Here is a 19,036-nt window from a genome sequence, read left to right as displayed (position 1 = left end):
TCACATGATCCTTCAGAAATGATTCTAATTCTAAATGCTCAAGAAACAATATTATCAATATTAAAAACAGTTGTGCTTCTTATTTTTAATATATATTTTTTTGTAACATTATACATTTATTTACTGTCATTTTTGATCAATTTAATGCCTTTTTCTGAATTAAAGTATAAATTTCTTAATGAAACAATATTTAAATCATTAATAAATACAGAATGGATGAATCGGCGACTTCAGAATCCCCTCCCACTCATTTACGAACTCCTGCGTGTGTTTAGATGGCAATAATAAAGTAAAGTCATTCTTACAGGCTCCCAGTGCTGCTCCAAATAGGCCCTTTGGAAGCGCACTAGAGACTGAGCACCATCTCTGCCGCTCTCCTGAGCATCTTTGTCTTGACTTGCACTGCTGTAGCAACCGGTCGTTTCCAGGCAACAGGGCTTTGTTTGTGCAGATCTGCCCTCTCTGCAGGCAGGGTGGCCTTACATTAGGAGATGAAGTAAACCCACTGATGGCCTTAATGCTGCAGGGCTCTCGGCGGTCCAGCCCTTTCTAACGCACGCTTGCAAATATCATCCATTAGTCCTAAGCTTTATGGCATAAAGAGATTTAATATGATGTACTTTTTTCTTTACTAGATAGTTAGCAGATCAGTAAACAGGTGATGTTTTTAAAAGTATGTCTGGGGTCAGGAATACAATTCATTTTTATTTGATGTATAACATGGTGTTTTATCATATATTCAGTGCAAACAATCATCCATCAGCATGACTGTCCCTGAGATGTTTTTCTTCTCCATCTCTAACACTCCCTTTGTGGATGGAAGAATGGTTGGACGAAAAAAAAAATCAGTGGTTGCAAGCTGGGCAGCGGTGACCTTCGACCCCAGCACACACCCCCTAGGCCCACCTCTGTCTCACTATTCGTTAACCTCTACAATGGCGCTGAGAGCCGTAAGCCTCAAACAATCCGGCTGTCCTTCTTTTCCCTGTGCGGGCGTATTGAGCTCTGCTCGCTGATGGGATGAGGGCTGACAGGCTGGACGGAGAGCTGTGTAGTGGGATGAGGGGTTCTCTTCATACTGGTCATGCTCCCTCCTCTCGCCTGAAAGAGGAGTCTGAGGAATAGGGAGGGCCTGCGGGGCCGTGAGGGGCCAGGGGAATGCAGGATATTACCTTATTTTTTTTTTTTATTTTTTTTTTAGAACCATACCATTAATATTTATTATAATAATGTTAATAATAATATTAGAAGAATTGCTATGCAATTTTTTTTTTTTTTTTTTTTTTTTTTTTTTACAATGTTAATAGGCAAGGCAGTTGAAATTCAATGTCAGGTTTAGGGTTGGAGTACCTGATAGACTTCACTCCATGTCCAAATAAAGCACAAAACCATAAAGCACATTTTTACATGTTGTAGTTGTTAGTTGAAGAGCCATAAAAGAAGCATGTTTTCAAGGTTGGTTTAAACATTGGCATTGTATGGGTGTCTATTCATTGGCCATTTGCAAGAGTGGTTTCCACCAATTGTATTTCAGTCTGATATGGTCAGAAATCCTTAAGTTAGACATAAAGACATTATTCTAAAATAACAGCAAGAAATCCAATACATTGTAATTTCAGCAAGCATTATTTCCTGTTTGGATCAGATAAGGCCTTGATGTAGATAAAGCAAAGAAAGGAAAAGGAAAGAATGTATTGATTTTATGAAAATATGCAGTGCGAAATAGGATGTGTTGTATGAAGTGCATAATTGTATTGATCCCCGCCCCCATCATATATACACTACCGTTAAAAAGTTTGAGGTCAGTAAGATTTGTTAAAAAAATGCTCTTATGCTCACCCAGGCTTTTTTTTTTTTTTAAATGTAATTAATTCCTGTGATGGTAAAGCTGATTTTTTTAGCAGCCATTAATGTCACATAATCCTTCAGAAATCATTTGAATATGCTGATTTGAAGAATATTTTATTTTATCCTTGCATTTATTGCATCCTTGCTGATAGCAGGGTCTGTAAATTTGAATAAATATGAGTAATCATCTCTTTTATGTAATAATTCTTCAGTTCTCGATAGTTCTTCATCCTCCCAATAATTCTCTGCTATTTACAAGATTGTTTTACAGCAAAGGTGTTATTTAAATGCGAGTCATGTGAAGGTTTGTGTGGTTTCCACCATGCTCCAAGTTTGTTGAACATATGCTGCTATCTCAGAAGCAACACCGCAACCAATCCCAACCACTATTAGGGAAATAGCTTAATTGGATTAAATAATTAGCTGCAGAAGCACATGGTCTGCATGTTGTTCAGGGCTGTGGATCTGCTGTTGCAGGCTCAGCCAATTCTCCTGGCTCACAGGAAATACAGCTGACATGGTGTTTTATCATCCAGCTCTTTGGCCAACGCTCACGCACACATTCAAACACGCACATGCAGGGACACGCACTTAGGCACCCGAAATATTTGGAATTTGACAGGTTTTACATCTTTAGTCTAACTCTCTTTCTTATGCTTTTCTTCTTTAGTCAAACTCACTACCGGGATCCTTTAACCTGGCGCCATCCCATATGTTCGGAAACAGGCTGAATCCGAACTCCGCTATGGCTGCACTGATTGCCCAGTCCGAGAGCTCCCCAGCAGGTGAGACACACAGACGGGGAACCACACTGATTTTTAGCTGGTACCTCCCACTGGCACAGAATTCCCTTCTCAAATCCTTTCTTCCTGCTTCCTGCGCTCTCTTCTCCCATTTCTCCTCATCCTCCCATTCTTTCTCCACTCCCCTGTGCATGTGGAATGTGTGGTCAGCTGTATTCCCCCCCCCCCCCACCTCCTCAGGTCGCAGAGAGAGGGAGAGCCAGAGAACAAAACTCCCCGGGACAGAGAGCTGAAAGTGTGCATACCTGTTAAATGAAGCATGCTACCACTCAAACATTTCATTAATCTGCACAATGACCGCAGTGATGACACAGAGGGGATTGCCCTGGGTTTAGGAGGCAGGCATACCTTAGACTCCCTCCCTCTATCCTGGGCCACTCAACACTTTCCCTGGACCCTGCCTAAACCCTGGGGGTCTCAGTCATGAGCGAATGGGCTTGCAGGACCCTGTCATGGGGGTTGGGGTGAGGAGTGGGACCAGTTGAAAGCAAGAGAGAGGAGAAAAAGAGGAACACAGCCTTTGAGGAATAATGGATCAGTCATGCCCTCCTCCTCAAACAGAGGTCAGGGGGTCATTTGACTAACAATAGGAGGAAGAACACCCGTCCTTAAAGAGACCACCGCTCGAGACTGGAAAGCTTGCGTGCTTTTAGCACAAGCCCGACTCTTGTCTGGTGATTGTTCTCAACGCAGCACATCTAAATACTGATATATATTGAAGCTTATATTTGGAGTTAGGGTTCTTTAGGGAAATTAATACTTTCATTCAGCAAGGATATATTAAATTGATCAAAAGTGATTGTAAAGACATTTATACTGTTTAAAAAAGATTACTACAAATAAATGCTGTTCTTTTGAACTTTCTATTTATCAAAGAATCCTGGAAAAGGTTTCCTAAAAAAACTGATTTTAACGTTGATGATAATGAGAAATATTTCTTAAGCAGTAAATCAACATGGCTGTTGGAAATTCAGCTTTGCCATCACATAAATATATTTCCTTTTAAAATATATTAAAATATATTTTAGATTTAAATTAGTTATATTTACATTACTGTTTTTTCTGTACTTTTGATTAAATAAATGCATCCTTGGTGAGCTGGGGTGAGCATAAGAGCACTTCTTTCAAAAACATAATTATATATTATCTTATTATTATGTATTCTAATGTAACATTTAAATTAATAACTGTTTTGTTTGCATCTTGCATACATGCCAGGTATATTTCAGCCATTAGCCACCCTGTTGTCTAAATATTGGCATCGGTCAATATAAAAAAAAAAACACTAGTCTAAACGTTTGTCATGGGATCCGTGAGACTAACACTAGGCTTGTTAACATTTTAACAAAGTACTTGTTCTTTCCTTTCAATTCTGGTCACCTGTTGCTCATAGGTTTCCACTGTCGTTCAGTCCCCTGTTCTTTCTGTGTTTTTTATTTATTTTTTTATTTTGTAAAATGATACCCGGTGCTTTCAGGTCCAGTCTGCACTGCAGCCCCAGGGCTGATCCAGGGTCAGGCAAGGGGTCAGCACCATAATAAGTCACACCAGACCTTGGGCGGCTTGCACTGATGTGCCTGCACCCCCACTGGAGCCAGCCTGTGCTTGAGGTGGTAGTGGGCTGGAAAGTGTTAAAAAGAACAAGACTGTTGAGAAAAAGGAAAGGGGGGAAGGAAGCAAGGAGGAAGAGAAAAATGGGATTGGCTAACTGTGATTTGAAGGGGGTGTGGAGAAAAAAAAAGAGAGAGAGAGACAGAGAAAGGAGGGAGGGGGTTGTGCTTGGCGAGGCGCATATGTGATTCATTACTTTCACTGCAGAAAATGAAAAGCAGTGTCTGGCATGGGGCCTGCAGGCAGGGCGATGGGAGCCTCCACGGGAAAGAAAGAGCTGGGGTGAGGGGAAGAACGGAGGGAGGGGGAGAGAGAGAGAGAGAGGTGACTCAGTGACACACTCGGTGGTGTCAGTGTGCAAGCTGAGCCGCCAGAGAGACCACTCTGCAGCCCCTAGATGGATTTCTGCGAGGGAGATCTGATGTCTACCAGGCTCACTTTGGATCGAGCCTGACGTTCCTGCATTTCCCAGGCTTCTCTTGTGCCCACATCTGCACTCCGGCTCCTTATCGACTGCTCTCTGTTTACCTTTCAGATCAGGAGCTAGGAGACGGAGCTCTCGGCTTCTCCAGAAGAGGAAACTCACCAAAGACAAGCCTCTCCCCTCGGTAAGTCCTATTTACATTCCTGAGCTAGACTTCCCCTCCTCCAGGCTCCGAGATTTTGCTCGCCCTCCCTTCCCCCATAGAACACACTCATTCACTCACTCCGCTTCCTCCCTTGCGCGCTCACCTTCCGAACAGCAGGCATTTTGAACACTCAGCTGTTGCCCTTATCGCAGTTAAAGCAGCTTCAGAGTTTGATGTGGCAGTGATGTCTCAGAACGCAGAAAGAAACATTCTGTTCATTTTCTGTAACCCAAGATATAGCATTTTTTGCCCTGTGACTGAGGATATAAATGGATTAATATTCAAGTGAATATACTGCCTCCAGGATGTAATATTTTTGGTTGACAAGGTATGTCGAGTTTCATTTAGATCGCTTCTGTTACTTAAGGAGTGGATTATTTAGTGTTTTTTGTGTACTTTCATTGCTGCTTCAGTATATTTCATGTATGGATATGAATATAAACAATATTTTCAAATGCTGTAATCGACTCTTTTCAGATCAGTTTTATCTTTTTTGTGGAATGCATTTAGCTCAATATCAGTGTAAAATCTTAGCTTGTCATTTTGTGTGTAAACTGTTTTGCCTGTCAGCAATTTCAGTATTTAAAGTATAAGGGGACATTCACACACAACACATTTTTGCTTTCCACTGTGCTGCATCTTGTTCTTTTTTGTGAATGGGCCTTAAATATATCCCACATGTCCATGAATCTCATTCAGAAGCATTCTGCACTGTTTTCAGATTGACTGCAAAAATATGTATCTGCTTTTTCTGTGATCCGCACCGGAGCAGCCATGCAGGATGATATGGATTCACAGTCCTGTGCTGGAGATTTATTGCCTTGTGGTGCGGATCTCAGCCCAGTCGTAATTACCCCAGAGATAGATTCACGTTCGCCAGAGATCCCTGATGTAGAGCCCAGAGCTGGATGCATTCATAATAACACAGAATGCTGTATGTCCAAACAAGAGCGTACTGAGATTTATGGTGTCAGAGACGCAGGCCCAGGCTCTCTCGCTTGCACGAGCTTTGAACTCTGTTTGGCTTTACAGAGCAGTGCGTCTGCCTCTGAAGGCATGATGCCAGACAAGGAGTTCAGCTGTGTTGTTAATACAGCAGTGGTCTAGTATCTGTTTGTAAACAAAAACTATTACTATATTTACAATTGGAATTCTACCACTTAGGGCTGGGCGATAAATCATATCGAGATCGCAATGAAATTTACATCAATAACTATGATAAGCTCTGGACATTTTAACTCAATGGATTAATTTAACAGCCTATCACATGGCAGAAATAAACGTGACAACAGCCAGTGAGTGCATGTTGCTAATGAGTGATTTCTACGTGTCTTTGTGTGAATGAACGCCGTTGTTTCATCTGATACACAAACTCACACACGTGGCACTGACTGTTTTCAGCGTCTGCCTTCTCAATATATGAACACGACATGAACACATGAACTTCATCTCCAGAGCTGGTTTGAGTCACTTCACAAGCTTTTCACCATTTCATTTGAGAAAAAACACTGTCAAATGCACACTGAACCTGAAACTAAAACGGAAAGATCCTCACAACAAACCGCCTAAAGAAAAGTTTAGTTCAACTTCAAGAAATTATGACAAATTTCTTGCTACTGTATACTAAAATCTACTTCTAATTTCTAAGGAATATCATACAACCAATATATTTATTCATCCATGTTTTACATTTTTAGTTCTGTTGTGCAGTTCTGTATTTGACAAAAAATAAAAATTTTAATTAATTTTTAAGTTTTATTGTAAATTAATTGTTGAATTTTCATTTGATTACATTTTAAAAGCTTGATTAAATTGTTAAAGTTTATATAAATATGTATTAAATCATACAAAAACCAGTCCCCAAAAAATAAAATAAAATAAAATGGAGAATTTAGGGGAGAGTAAAATGGATTTCATGGGGACCTAAATTAAAAGGTAGCTACTCTATGGAGTTTAATTGTGAAGTTTACATGATTCATTCTCAAGGTCTAACAAATATGTGGAAAGCGTTTCCTTCCCCATTAATGGTACATTTAATTTTGTGATAAATATCGATATCGTATGATATGGAAAAAATATATTTTGTTAATATTTTTGGCCATATTGCCCAGCCCTAGTACCACTGATGCTTAGCTTACCTGCTCTGACATGAATTTACATTTTAAATTCACAATGAGACAAATTTAGCTGTGTATATGTATCTCACTTGTCGTCTTGTATATGATTTTAGGTCTCCGTTAAGTGGGCTTCATATCCGATATGACTCGTCAGGACCGTTGGTTTCAGGACTCGGCTCTGGTTCGGATGCGCTGCCCCCTGTGGCCACCAGCATTGACCAGCTGCTGGAACGGCAATGGAACGAAGGACAGCAGTTCCTCCTACAACAGGGCCCGCAAGGAGATGGTGAGAGGCTTTTTTACACTTTTATAATGATGTTGCTTCTGTGTACAATACTAAACCTCAACACTCAAGCACAGAGTTGTTTGGCCTTGTCTTGATGTCACTGTGTTGGTCTTGCTGCGGATGTTGTTTAGCCATAGGATCCAGTTAAACCAGCTTGAGTATTAAACTTTACGTAACTCATCCCTCAGAGACATGAATAGTTCCTCAAATTATGTGGCTTGTTGAGAAGGCAAGTGCTATTTTTTTAAGTGATACAACTTAGGATTTTCAACTGGCAGATGATAAAAAGAGCAAAAACAAAACAAAAAAGCAGAGCCATTATTAGGGACAAAATGTAATAGAGACTTCCAGGTTGACTCTTTTGACCTTGGCAGTAAACAACCACCCAGAACACCTTAACAACTGCATAGCAACATGCCATATAGCAACAGCAACACCCTGGAAACCCACTTACTACACACTGGCTTTTGCATTGAAAATATTACAACAGGAATTCATTGATTTTTACAAGTCTAGCTGAGAGGGTTTACAGTAGATATCAAAAGGCATTTTAAATTAATTGCTCATTAGCACACTAAAAGCCTTTATTATTTATGGTCATTGAAAGTTGGCTCATCTCATGAAAATTGTTGCTGTTATATTGAGTTTAATTCATCCCTTTTAATCTCAGGGTGCATAATGATAAACTTGGGTCTATTGCTTTCACTCAATATTTTATTTAAAGCAAGAATAATTACTTACGTCATAAATGGTATTTTACTGCATGTCAGTCAAATAATATGCCTGTTTGAAGCCTGTAATTACATCCGTCCCCATAACGTGAGTAATTAATTTATTGGTTAATGCCACCGTAATTATGAGCTTCATTACCTGTCTGTAGCTTGTGTAGTTTCATGATCGGCTAAGTAATTTTTGTGATGAGGTAGTAGTGAATTTCTCAGTAGCGGCAGGTCGGTTTGTGGTGTCAGGATTGTGTGAATGAGCAGCAGCTGTTTCTGTAATGATAGAGGCTCCTCTGACGACGTGGGGGAAGTCTGACAAACGCATGGAGATGCCTGCACAGGAAGCGCTAGGACGGTTGTGTTTCTGTTCGCCGCTGATATGGGACCAGTTCTGCGGTTTCACTGACAGTGCATCTGGTTTGCATTTGGCTCGGGTTTGCCGCCCCCCTGATCAGTGCCGTGTGATCCTCCACGAGCATGCGGGAAAGAGCGGAAGTCTGTCGTTGTAGTTCCTTCTGGAGGTCTTGAACCGCACTTGTGCCGATGTAGTTTTCGTGCTTGTGGTATCGGGTTCGCTGCTTCTGAAAGACTTGATGTCGGTGGTTTGTAACCACTTTTATTTTTGCCGTCAAATCTTGTCAAGTCCACTTTCTTTTTATATATCACTTCATACTTAAATTACAGATTGTTTAAAACTTCTTCACTGTAATGAACAGGAAAATAACACAATCGATGCAAACTTTAAATGTAAGACAAATTGTAATTCTGCTATAAAACTGCTCTAAAAAGATGCTTTAAGATTATTTGATGGGTAGGTTTTTATGTGTGTGTTGTTTTTTGTCCAGTTCTGGGAATGCTAAAGTCCCTGCACCAGCTCCAGGTGGAAAACAGGCGCCTGGAGGAACAAATCCGAACTCTTACCATGAAGAAGGAACGACTGCAGCTCTTGAGCGCTCAGCTCTCTGTGCCTTTCACCCCCGCGAGCACCACGGCCACCACTGCCTCATCTCCTCTGTACCCCAGCAACACTCACCCAGGTGAGCAGTCTCCACTACCTTCTGCCTCTTGTCTACCCGTACAGTTTTCACAAACTCCATCTGGACAGTCACAGTCCAATCCCACCCCAAACACCCCCTCCTCCCGATGAACATAATCACACATACACACATACGAGACCACCTCTCACCCGTCCGACCCCCTTCCTCCCCTCTGTTCTGCTCACGGAGCCTCCTCTCCCAGCTCAACTCTAGCTAATCTGGTCTCCGCATTCATGTCAAGTTGCAAAATCTCTCTCTCCTCCAGACATGCTGCACAGCAAGAGCATTCAGCTAGGCAGCAGTGTTTTAACAGAGTCCTCTCAACCCTTGCCCACTCAGGTAACTTCCTCTACCCCTGCTCTGCAGATGCCATCTGCTGGGACTGAGCACCTCTTTAGTTGAGTCAAGTGTTATATTATGTATATCTGTACATAGTTGAGTGTAGGGCTGGGCGGTATGACGATGCATATTTTGGCGACGATGTAAAGTGTCTATCGTTATAGATTTTGCTATATTGCTTATGTCACAGTATGTAAATATATCTGCGTAGCACAGTACTACTTAGTTATTGACATGTTAGGGTGATAAAGAAACATGTATGAATAAGAAAATAAGGAGGATGTGCATGATGTTAATAAGCCTAAAAGCCATGAAAAAAAGTTAACTCAATGATGTGCTCGTGCTGTCTGACACAGACTCGAAGTGCTCGCAAGGAAATCCACCTCTCAGACAGCATGTGATCCCCAAATCGGTTCTCTTTCGTGACTTATTGCATGTAAAAGGTGAAATACACACTCACAATTGTCAAAAAAAGGCCCATTGTGGGGAGTATTCACATAAACACAGTCAGTTATGTCTTAAGTGAAAAATGTGTCAGTATGATATAGCCGTGCATGAGGTCTTAAAGTGACAGCAGCCTAATATACCTGCTACTGTCTGCATCATTAATGTTAATCAAACAACACGAGGAAGAAAATCACTCACTGCTCTTGACTAAATAACTTTTGTAGCTTTAATAAGAATCAATTTATATTTTGTTTATACATACAGTGAAGCCTATGCAGTGTCTTATTTTTACATTTATTTAATTTACTCAGTACCAATACCAGTCAAATTTCACGGTTCTTGGTACTAATTTCAGTATCATAGAGAGAACTTTTGTGACTATTGTTTTCCTTTTCTTTTCTTTTTTTTCATTTTTTTTTTTTTACAATTTGAAAATTAAATATATTAAATGAATTTAGTTCATTATTAATACTACTAATTCTTATAAGTAAATCCATTAAAAAAAATAGCTTGCAACCTTCAAATATCGTTCAGTTAAACTTGCCTTAAAAAATCTAATGAAAGGTTTGTAATAAAATGAAAAACAAAGAAACGCATCACAGGTAACAGAACAAGTGGCAGGTCTATTGCAATTACACTTTAAGACTTAATGCACGGATCTGTTTCGATATATCAGATTTTTTTGACCTGCTTGTTGTCAAACATCACAGTTTCAGATTCAATCCCTCATTTTAAAACAGTTGTCACTCTCTAAACTTTGCAGTGTGTACTTAACAGCATGAAAAGTAACACTTTTCAAATTATGAATGGGTTTTATCAGAAAGCGATCAAAGAGCGCTGCCTTTTTAATCAATGAAGCTGATATCACTTCAGTTTAGCTGCAATGCAGTCTCACTGAGTGAAAACTCCTGTTATAACTAAAAAAAATCTGTCAATGAATGAATCTCTTATTTACATCGTCGTTATACTTTGTTGGCTATAACGAAATGATTCATTCATGCTGAACAAACTCCTTTTGAGAGATTGACTAACTTGAACGCCTCTGATGGGCGATTGGGTTCATGTGCTCAACAAACATGTCTGTGATTGGCTACAATGCTCAACGCTGCAAGAAACCTTGGATGCTCTTCACAGAGCTCTCACACAAATACAGACAGGAGTATTTGAAAGCAGAGCTTATCAGCGGGTAGTGAATTAACACGGTCCTCGTACTACCTGTACTGCAGAAGGACTAGTACCGTTACGTTTTTTAAATTTCGACTTGGTACCGAAGTACCGGTACTTTTGACTACCCTAGTACTTACTATTCGTTAAATAAACCTACTGTACCTGAAAACTTAATTTGTGTTTGTCCTTTTGCTTTTTTGTTCTTATTTTTAATTACTTAAAATAAAATTAAAAATAACAATTGTGATATGTATATGTATTAGTGTATATATATATACATACACACATTAGTTTTTCGTGAAATAAAATTTCTCATGACGTAAAATAGGATTTTGGTCATATCGCCCACCCCTAGTCGAGTGTTTCAGTGATGTGATGGTGTAGTACGTAGTTGCATCGTAAAGTCAGATTTTTCTGATAATTGGTGGCTGTGTGATGTTTAAGTGATTTGCAGCTTCCTGTAATTTAAAATGTAATTCGTATGATGATGCATCTTTTTGGTTGGACAGGTACCGGAGGTGCCTCTCTCACGTTGACCTCTCTTTTCTCCCTCTCTCTCTCTCACGCTCTTGTGCTTTCTCTATTCTTTCTTTTCCTTTCAGGATCCCCTGTCTGGTGGCCATAGTAGCGGAAGTAGCACGTCCTCTCTCTCCACCCCTCCTTCTGCGGCCCACAGTCCCCCCCAGCAGCAGGTGAACGGAGTCGGCATGGCCGGGGTGGCCATCCAGCCTGGCAATGCCAACTCGTCCCTACCTGCCATAGCCGGGGTGACTGGCCTGATGGGCGCTCTGCAAGGGAACCACCTGGCCATGGGTGGCATCGTGGGCGCCATAAACCGAGTGCTCCAGAACAACAGCCCCCTGCCCCATCCCTCAACAGCTACCAGCACATCCCTGCCCATGTCCAACAGCCTCAGTAACAGGTACAAACTGGCACTCGTCTTCTTAGCCTTTAAGTAATAAACTTGATTCATTTGGGATTTACTTTAAAGTGGGAGGCCTTAGTTGAGGATCCGTATTTCAGGGTCATGATAACATGGTCTGGATTAGCGATGAAATGGCAGGTGATTCTGATAAAGATGTGGAATTATGTGCGAATCTCATGGAAATATTAAATTAATAAAGAATAAATGCAACGTACACTACCATTTATAAGTTTGGGGTATGTATGCAAGTTTTTATGTTTTTGATAGAAGTCCTCTATGCTCACTAAGGCATGTAATTGATAAAAATAATACGGTAATATTATTACCATTTAAAATAACTGCTTTCTATTGTAATATTTTAACGTTGTTTATTCTTTTGATGGTAAAGCTGAATTTTCAGTAGCCGTTACTCCTGACTTCAGTGTCACATGATCCTTCAGAAGTCATTTCATTCTAATTTGCTGATTTGGTGCTCAAGAAGCATTTATAATTATTATTTTGTTTAAATCTGTTGTGCTGCTTAATATTTTTATGGATTTTTTCTTTTTTTCTTTTTTTATAAATATGCAGCTCAAAAGAATAGCATATAAATGTCGCTGGATCAATTTAATGCACCTTTTTGACTAAACAAATATGAATTACTTTTTAAATAAAACTTTTTGACACCAATCTTTTGAATGATAGCGTATAAATATACTATATTAAAATACTTTTTTTTTTTTTTAAATATGTATTTTTTATATATATTTATACATTGTATTTTTAATTGAAATAAACCTTTTGTTTGTTTTATTTTTATTTTGGGTGAATTGTGACGGACATGTTCATGAGATTCATCCATACAGCTTGGCACTGTGATGCATTCATATTTGCTTAATTTCATATCTTTTCTGCTTCCCGATCTCTCTTTTGCTTGCTCTTTTTGGAATGCAGCAGCATGGCCACTGTGAAAACCAGGTGAGGATTGGCTTGTTTGCCCTTTTTTCCCCACACTTGCTCATTTAGTTCTTACACCTTTGTGTTTTTGCGCCTGTGCGTCTGCCTCTGAAACAAACTTGTCTTGTAGTTCAGATTGAACAGCTGATGTTGTCTTATTAAACGGCCCTCCTATCCATTAGTTATCATTAGTGTTCTTACTTTAGCATACAGAAAGCATTGCATTTTAATTTAGATTTAATACTTTTGTCTGGCAATGGCCAAGATGTTTTTGAAATGTTACACATTTAGTTTTCTTATGGGGGCTTATGCACTTTTGTTTGCAGTGCTCTGCAAGGGAACCACCTGGCCATGGGTGGCATCGTGGGCGCCATAAACCGAGTGCTCCAGAACAACAGCCCCCTGCCCCATCCCTCAACAGCTACCAGCACATCCCTTCCCATGTCCAACAGCCTCAGTAACAGGTACAAACTGGCACTCGTCTTCTTAGCCTTTAAGTAATAAACTTGATTCATTTGGGATTTACTTTAAAGTGGGAGGCCTTAGTTGAGGATCCGTATTTCAGGGTCATGATAACATGGTCTGGATTAGCGATGAAATGGCAGGTGATTCTGATAAAGATGTGGAATTATGTGTGGATCTCATGGAAATATTAAATTAATAAAAATAAATGCAACGTACACTACCATTTAAAAGTTTGGGGTATGTATGCATTTTTTGTTTTTGATAGAAGTCCTCTATGCTCACTAAGGCATTTAATTAATAAAAAAAAATACTGTAAAAATAATAATATTATTACCATTTAAAAAAACTGCTTTCTATTGTAATATTTTAACGTTGTTTATTCTTGTGATGGTAAAGCTGAATTTTCAGTAGCCATTACTCCTGACTTCAGTGTCACATGATCCTTCAGAAGTCATTTCATTCTAATTTGGTGCTCAAGAAGCATTTATAATTATTATTTTGTTGAAAACAGTTGTGCTGTTTAATATTTTTGTGGATTTATATATATATATATATATTTAAATAAGTTCAAAAGAATAGCATATAAATGTCGCTGGATCAATTTAATGCACCTTTTTGACTAAACAAATATGAATTACTTTTAAATAAAACTTTTTGACACCAATCTTTTGAATTATAGTATAAATATACTATATTCAAATACTTTAAAAAAAATGTGTATTTTTTTTATATATATTTATACATTGTATTTTAATTGAAATAAACCTTTTGTTTGTTTTATTTTTATTTTGGGTGAATTGTGACGGACATGTTCATGAGATTCATCCATACAGCTTGGCACTGTGATGCATTCATATTTGCTTAATTTCATATCTTTTCTGCTTCCCGATCTCTCTTTTGCTTGCTCTTTTTGGAATGCAGCAGCATGGCCACTGTGAAAACCAGGTGAGGATTGGCTTGTTTGCCCTTTTTTCCCCACACTTGCTCATTTAGTTCTTACACCTTTGTGTTTTTGCGCCTGTGCGTCTGCCTCTGAAACAAACTTGTCTTGTAGTTCAGATTGAACAGCTGATGTTGTCTTATTAAACGGCCCTCCTATCCATTAGTTATCATTAGTGTTCTTACTTTAGCATACAGAAAGCATTGCATTTTAATTTAGATTTAATACTTTTGTCTGGCCATGGCCAAGATGTTTTTGAAATGTTACACATTTAGTTTTCTTATGGGGGCTTATGCACTTTTGTTTGCAGTGCGGAAAGGCTTTTCACCGAACAGCACAGGCAGATCCTCCTCCATCAGCACCAATTGCAGCAGATTTTCAACTCCCAACAGGTCACGCCGGTAAGCGGAGCACCTACACACTCTCCAGCACACATCCACAGAATATAGCATTCACAATTCTTCATGTGACGTTCGACATCAGGATAGCCCACATTGCAGCTTATTATGGCCATGATCAATCTTATTAGGCAAGATGATGCTGTCCTTTTGTAATGTAATGTTTACGGGCAGATGAATCCGAAATCATGCATAATTCCAAGAAAATTTGAATATACATGTTTGCATACAAAACACCATGTCGGTTAACCGGTTAATTATGAGCATCCATAATGGGTCTTTCTCAGAAGTGTTTATTTTAGCATCCTGGCTGCTTGTAGAAACAACTTGGAATTGCAATTTTGAGGGAACTCTTGCCACTTTTCTGTGCAATATGCATCAGACGGTCTGTGGGCAGTCTGTGGGTGTGCCATATTTGTCTAGACTTCTCATCATACTCTGTTTGTTTGTCTGTTTAGGAACAGCAGCAGGTTCTGCTCTATCAGTTAATGCAACAACAGAAGCAGCAGCAGCAGCAACAACAGCAGCAGCAGAATGACATACAGCTGCCAATCAACAGCCTCCTGCCCGGCATGCAGCCAGCCATCTCCACAAACCCCTTCCTCGCCATGCACAACGACAACAACACTCCTAAAACTGGAGCTGGTACTGCAACTATCAAACAGACAAAAGTATTGACACATATGATTCATTTTGAAATATTCATTATAATGTAGAGATAGCACTTTGACAATGCTGTGATTATTGAGAGTGTGTGCTTGTTTTATTCAGAGACTGGGGGAGAAGGCTGTGTCTGTAACAGGACAGGAGAAGACCTGATGCTAAAACAAAAACAAAAAAAAACATCATGTTGGAGGAGTTCTGCCTTCTGGATCCCTCTCATCTGTCCACCCCAAGAGGCTGGCAATCTGAGAAGAGCAGCAAGACCAGAACGTTCACCCACCGCACGAAAGCCTCACCAGCACCAGCCTTGATTTGAACACACACACACACACACTTTTGCCAGTTTGATGCCCATCTGGCAAACAACATGCTGCACTGAGTTTGAGTAAATCACTTCCTGTAAACTTACTGGGTCCCATGGGGCCCAAATGACAGGCTCACACACATATGTGCACACAGACACAGTCTTTCTCACTCTGCCAGTGTGCTGAAAATGACACGCTGGTGCGAGTCTCTGTGGGCGGAAAGTGTAGACGGAGGTCTCGGATGGTGGCGCTTCTGGAACAGTATCTGCTCACCGCTGTTACCTCTCTGTACCCCTTTAACAAGGAACGTCTCATGATAATCGTAATAAAAGCCCTGTCATAGTTGTCCGTCTGTGTATTTAAAGGCATCAAATGTTTCAAAGCTGACATTTGTGCACCATGAAGGCCTTCTCTGCATCCCGATCTTGAGCTTCTCCTTTGAGGAGGCGTCCCAAAGGTCCACAAATTTGTCTCACTGACCCTGCTGCACTCTTTGAAGAGCAACTACCTCTCAAGCCAGGACACATAGACGAGGCCCTGAACCCAAGTGCCTGGCCCCATCTCCAAGCTCTCAGCGAGGGGCCGCGTGCTGGAGACGCTGCCAGTCTCTTCCCCCCTCCCCCTTTTCCAGTCAATCCATTTTTGTGAAATTAATTAATACCAATCGGCGTCACTCAGGCAATACCAGTTCAGAGAGTCGCAGATCTCTGCCTGTACAGTGATTACACTGAAGAAAGAAAAAAACTGATTTCGAATGTTTGTGTTGCATTGATCATTTTTGAAGCCACCTTTCTATTGTTCTTTTTTTATTTATTTGCATTTGTTGCATGTTGGGCGCAAGGTAATATTTTAACGCTCAACTCACAAAATGTTTTTATACTACTGTACAAAATTCTCAGCTCTTTTGAGTCTTGTAAACATTTTGATGAACATGTCTGGTGTTTGAAGTTATAAGAAAAGAAAAAAGCCTACTTGATGATTTTTGTGGTCTTGTAAATACGCCTGTTTTTCCCCTTTTCTTTTTGTTGCTATGTAAATCAACAGATACATATTAAGAATAAGCTGTCAGAATAAATAAGATTTAGTTTAGCACACCTTTACCTCTTTTCTGTTGTAAATACATATTTGTGATTCACTTAGTGGTGTGAAGGACTGTTTTAAAGCACTGTCGGTGTGTTCAGAACTTTTTCAACAGGCTTTACACAAGACTGGTGACTGAATAAAGTGTATTAATTTATTTTTGTATGTGCAGGGACTTCTCTTTTTTTTTTTTTTTTTGCACCGTTTTATTGATGTGGTTTTATACGTTATAGATGTGGTATGTCCACGTTCTCATGTATCTGTACAGAAATTATGCAAAATCTCTAAAGTTTGTATTTAAAACATCGAAAGTGAAACCACACGAGTCCTGCTTCATATTAAGAAATTCTGAACACTGAGATTGTAGTGTTGCGCTTTTTTCAGAGATAAATTAAAATCTGTTTATAACAATTCTTGCATCTTGCAGTGCCTTTTTTTTACTTAAAACAATAAAACCGAATTTACTCCCTTAGATTTTAAGTACAATCAACTTGGCTATTTAAGTAATTTCAACTTAAATAACATTAAACTGACTTAAATGAGTTGAATCTTGTATAAGTTAAAGTAATGGAAAATATGTCGTTATAACTAATTGGTTTATCATTTGCTGTAGCGTAGCAATTCAAATAAGATGATTAGGTTTCTACTGAATTTCTGTATGCATTTAAATCCAAGTTGTGCTAAATAGAGACTTGCAAACTACTTTTCATTAAAAGAATGTCTCATTTGTAATACAGGATCATAACAAGTATTCCAATTACAGAGTTCTCTGGTTAAATTGGCTCCAGTTAAAATGAGAAGGAATTATATGAAGTGCTTTTAGATTCTAATTAAAATATATTTCCATAATTTAAAAGGCTATTCCACCCAAAAAAGGAAATTTGTCATTTACTCACCCTCATGTTGATCCAAACCTGTGTGTAATTCTTTCTTTCTGCTGAAGAATGTTGATAAAACTATTTTGGTTCCTATTGACTTCCATTGTATTTTTGTCCATACAATTGAAGTCAATGGGAACCAAAAATGATTGTCAACATATCTTCTTTTGTGTTCAGCAGGAGGTAAAAAGTTTGGAGCAACATGAGAGAGAGAGTAAATGACAGAGTTTTCATTTTTGGGTGAACTATCCCTTTAACACTTCCCCCTTAACTACAATAGTATAATTATCGCACAGCCTCAATGTAGTTGCCACACTAGAATGTTGCATTGACATTTATCAGTGTCAATGCATCAGCCACATGCATTATTTCTTCCACCCATGCATGATCAGGAAAACAGGCCTGGTTTCACAGACAGGGCTTAGATTACACCAGGATTAGGCCTTGGTTTAATTAGGACATTTAAGAAGCTTTTATAAACATGCCTTAGAAAAACACATTACTGGTGTGAATCTTCAGACAAAACAATGGCACTGACATTTTAAGATATGCCGGTGTAAGTTGCGTTAATTTAAAACAGTTCAAACATGCATTTTAGACTGGGTTTAAGCATTGTCTGTGAAACCGGGGATTAACTATATAACTATTTCCCCCTTCTACTCTCAAGAACCCCCATATTTCTGCAGTCTGTGCTTGTGTTTGCTATTTGGGGAGTGGAACCCATTCCTCAGCATGACCCCCAGGGACCTGCCCACTGTCCCTGCCCAGCTCAGAGCGCTCCTGCTGTGGGAACAGCAGGCCCCTCTCTCCCCTCAGCTTCATCAAGCTGTCCACACTACTGACCACCACCCACTGACCCCTGACCCCTCCGCCCCAGCCTGATACGCTCAAAGCGGCACGCACACAATGGGGCCAGTGACAGCATTTACGCATCTAAAAAATCTTCGCTTTATTTTAATCGGATGAAAGCATTCTTGGACATTTGTAAAACGTCACATTTTGTGGGGCGCCGCCGCGCTTTTCCCATGATTAAATAAGGAACAGACCTTACTAACCCTTACGAGCTAAACATGACTTAAGAGGTGTTCAATAATATTTTTATTCCATTTGCACGGCAGTGATAAATCAAATATTTAGTCCCTTTCCACCCAGTTAGTGATGTCTTTGTGTAAATGCCCGCTCAGAGAGCAGATGGAGTGATAGGAGGACGAGGGCATAGAGCTGCTAAAGCCTTGTGTCGGTCACTCCCTCTCCACCAGGTGCACTGGAGGGGGGGATTCAGATAGAAAAATCCCACTAAAGATCCTTAGGGACGATTCATTTTCACCCCTGCTGCCTGTAAGGAATGGATTCAGCTTACAGGTAGGTAACAAAAGCTGCTAACTGACAGAGCTGAAGGGGAGGTGACTGATTTATGCTCCTTTTCTTTCTCATTCTCGC

At 39.7% G+C, this 19,036-nt stretch overlaps 1 protein-coding gene across 11 annotated transcripts in view; it reads left to right on the top strand.

The window, feature by feature from the left end:
• Nucleotides 1-15,908, top strand: part of mllt10 (MLLT10 histone lysine methyltransferase DOT1L cofactor) — a 52,519-nt gene extending 36,611 nt beyond the window's left edge. For 4 of the 11 annotated variants that reach the window (XM_056254053.1, XM_056254058.1, XM_056254059.1 and 1 more), the window contains 12 exons: nucleotides 2,519-2,633; nucleotides 4,798-4,870; nucleotides 7,122-7,294; nucleotides 8,862-9,053; nucleotides 9,319-9,392; nucleotides 11,609-11,928; nucleotides 12,865-12,888; nucleotides 13,194-13,331; nucleotides 14,254-14,277; nucleotides 14,583-14,673; nucleotides 15,129-15,341; nucleotides 15,442-15,908. In XM_056254053.1, coding sequence (XP_056110028.1) covers nucleotides 2,519-2,633; nucleotides 4,798-4,870; nucleotides 7,122-7,294; nucleotides 8,862-9,053; nucleotides 9,319-9,392; nucleotides 11,609-11,928; nucleotides 12,865-12,888; nucleotides 13,194-13,331; nucleotides 14,254-14,277; nucleotides 14,583-14,673; nucleotides 15,129-15,341; nucleotides 15,442-15,489 — 1,485 coding nt within the window. In that variant the 3' untranslated portion in view covers nucleotides 15,490-15,908. The remainder of the gene's footprint in view (nucleotides 1-2,518; nucleotides 2,634-4,797; nucleotides 4,871-7,121; nucleotides 7,295-8,861; nucleotides 9,054-9,318; nucleotides 9,393-11,608; nucleotides 11,929-12,864; nucleotides 12,889-13,193; nucleotides 13,332-14,253; nucleotides 14,278-14,582; nucleotides 14,674-15,128; nucleotides 15,342-15,441) is intronic. The other 7 variants (XM_056254054.1, XM_056254055.1, XM_056254057.1 and 4 more) reach the window with 7 other exon arrangements.
• Nucleotides 15,909-19,036: the final 3,128 nt, after the last annotated feature.

Source organism: Rhinichthys klamathensis, unplaced genomic scaffold, assembly GCF_029890125.1.
Source record: "Rhinichthys klamathensis goyatoka isolate OS25496 unplaced genomic scaffold, OSU_Roscu_1.1 h1tg000110l_1, whole genome shotgun sequence".
NCBI classification, from domain to species: Eukaryota; Metazoa; Chordata; class Actinopteri; order Cypriniformes; family Leuciscidae; genus Rhinichthys; species Rhinichthys klamathensis.
Note: the sequence above shows the minus strand (reverse complement) of the source record. Positions and strands in the feature narration are given on the sequence as shown.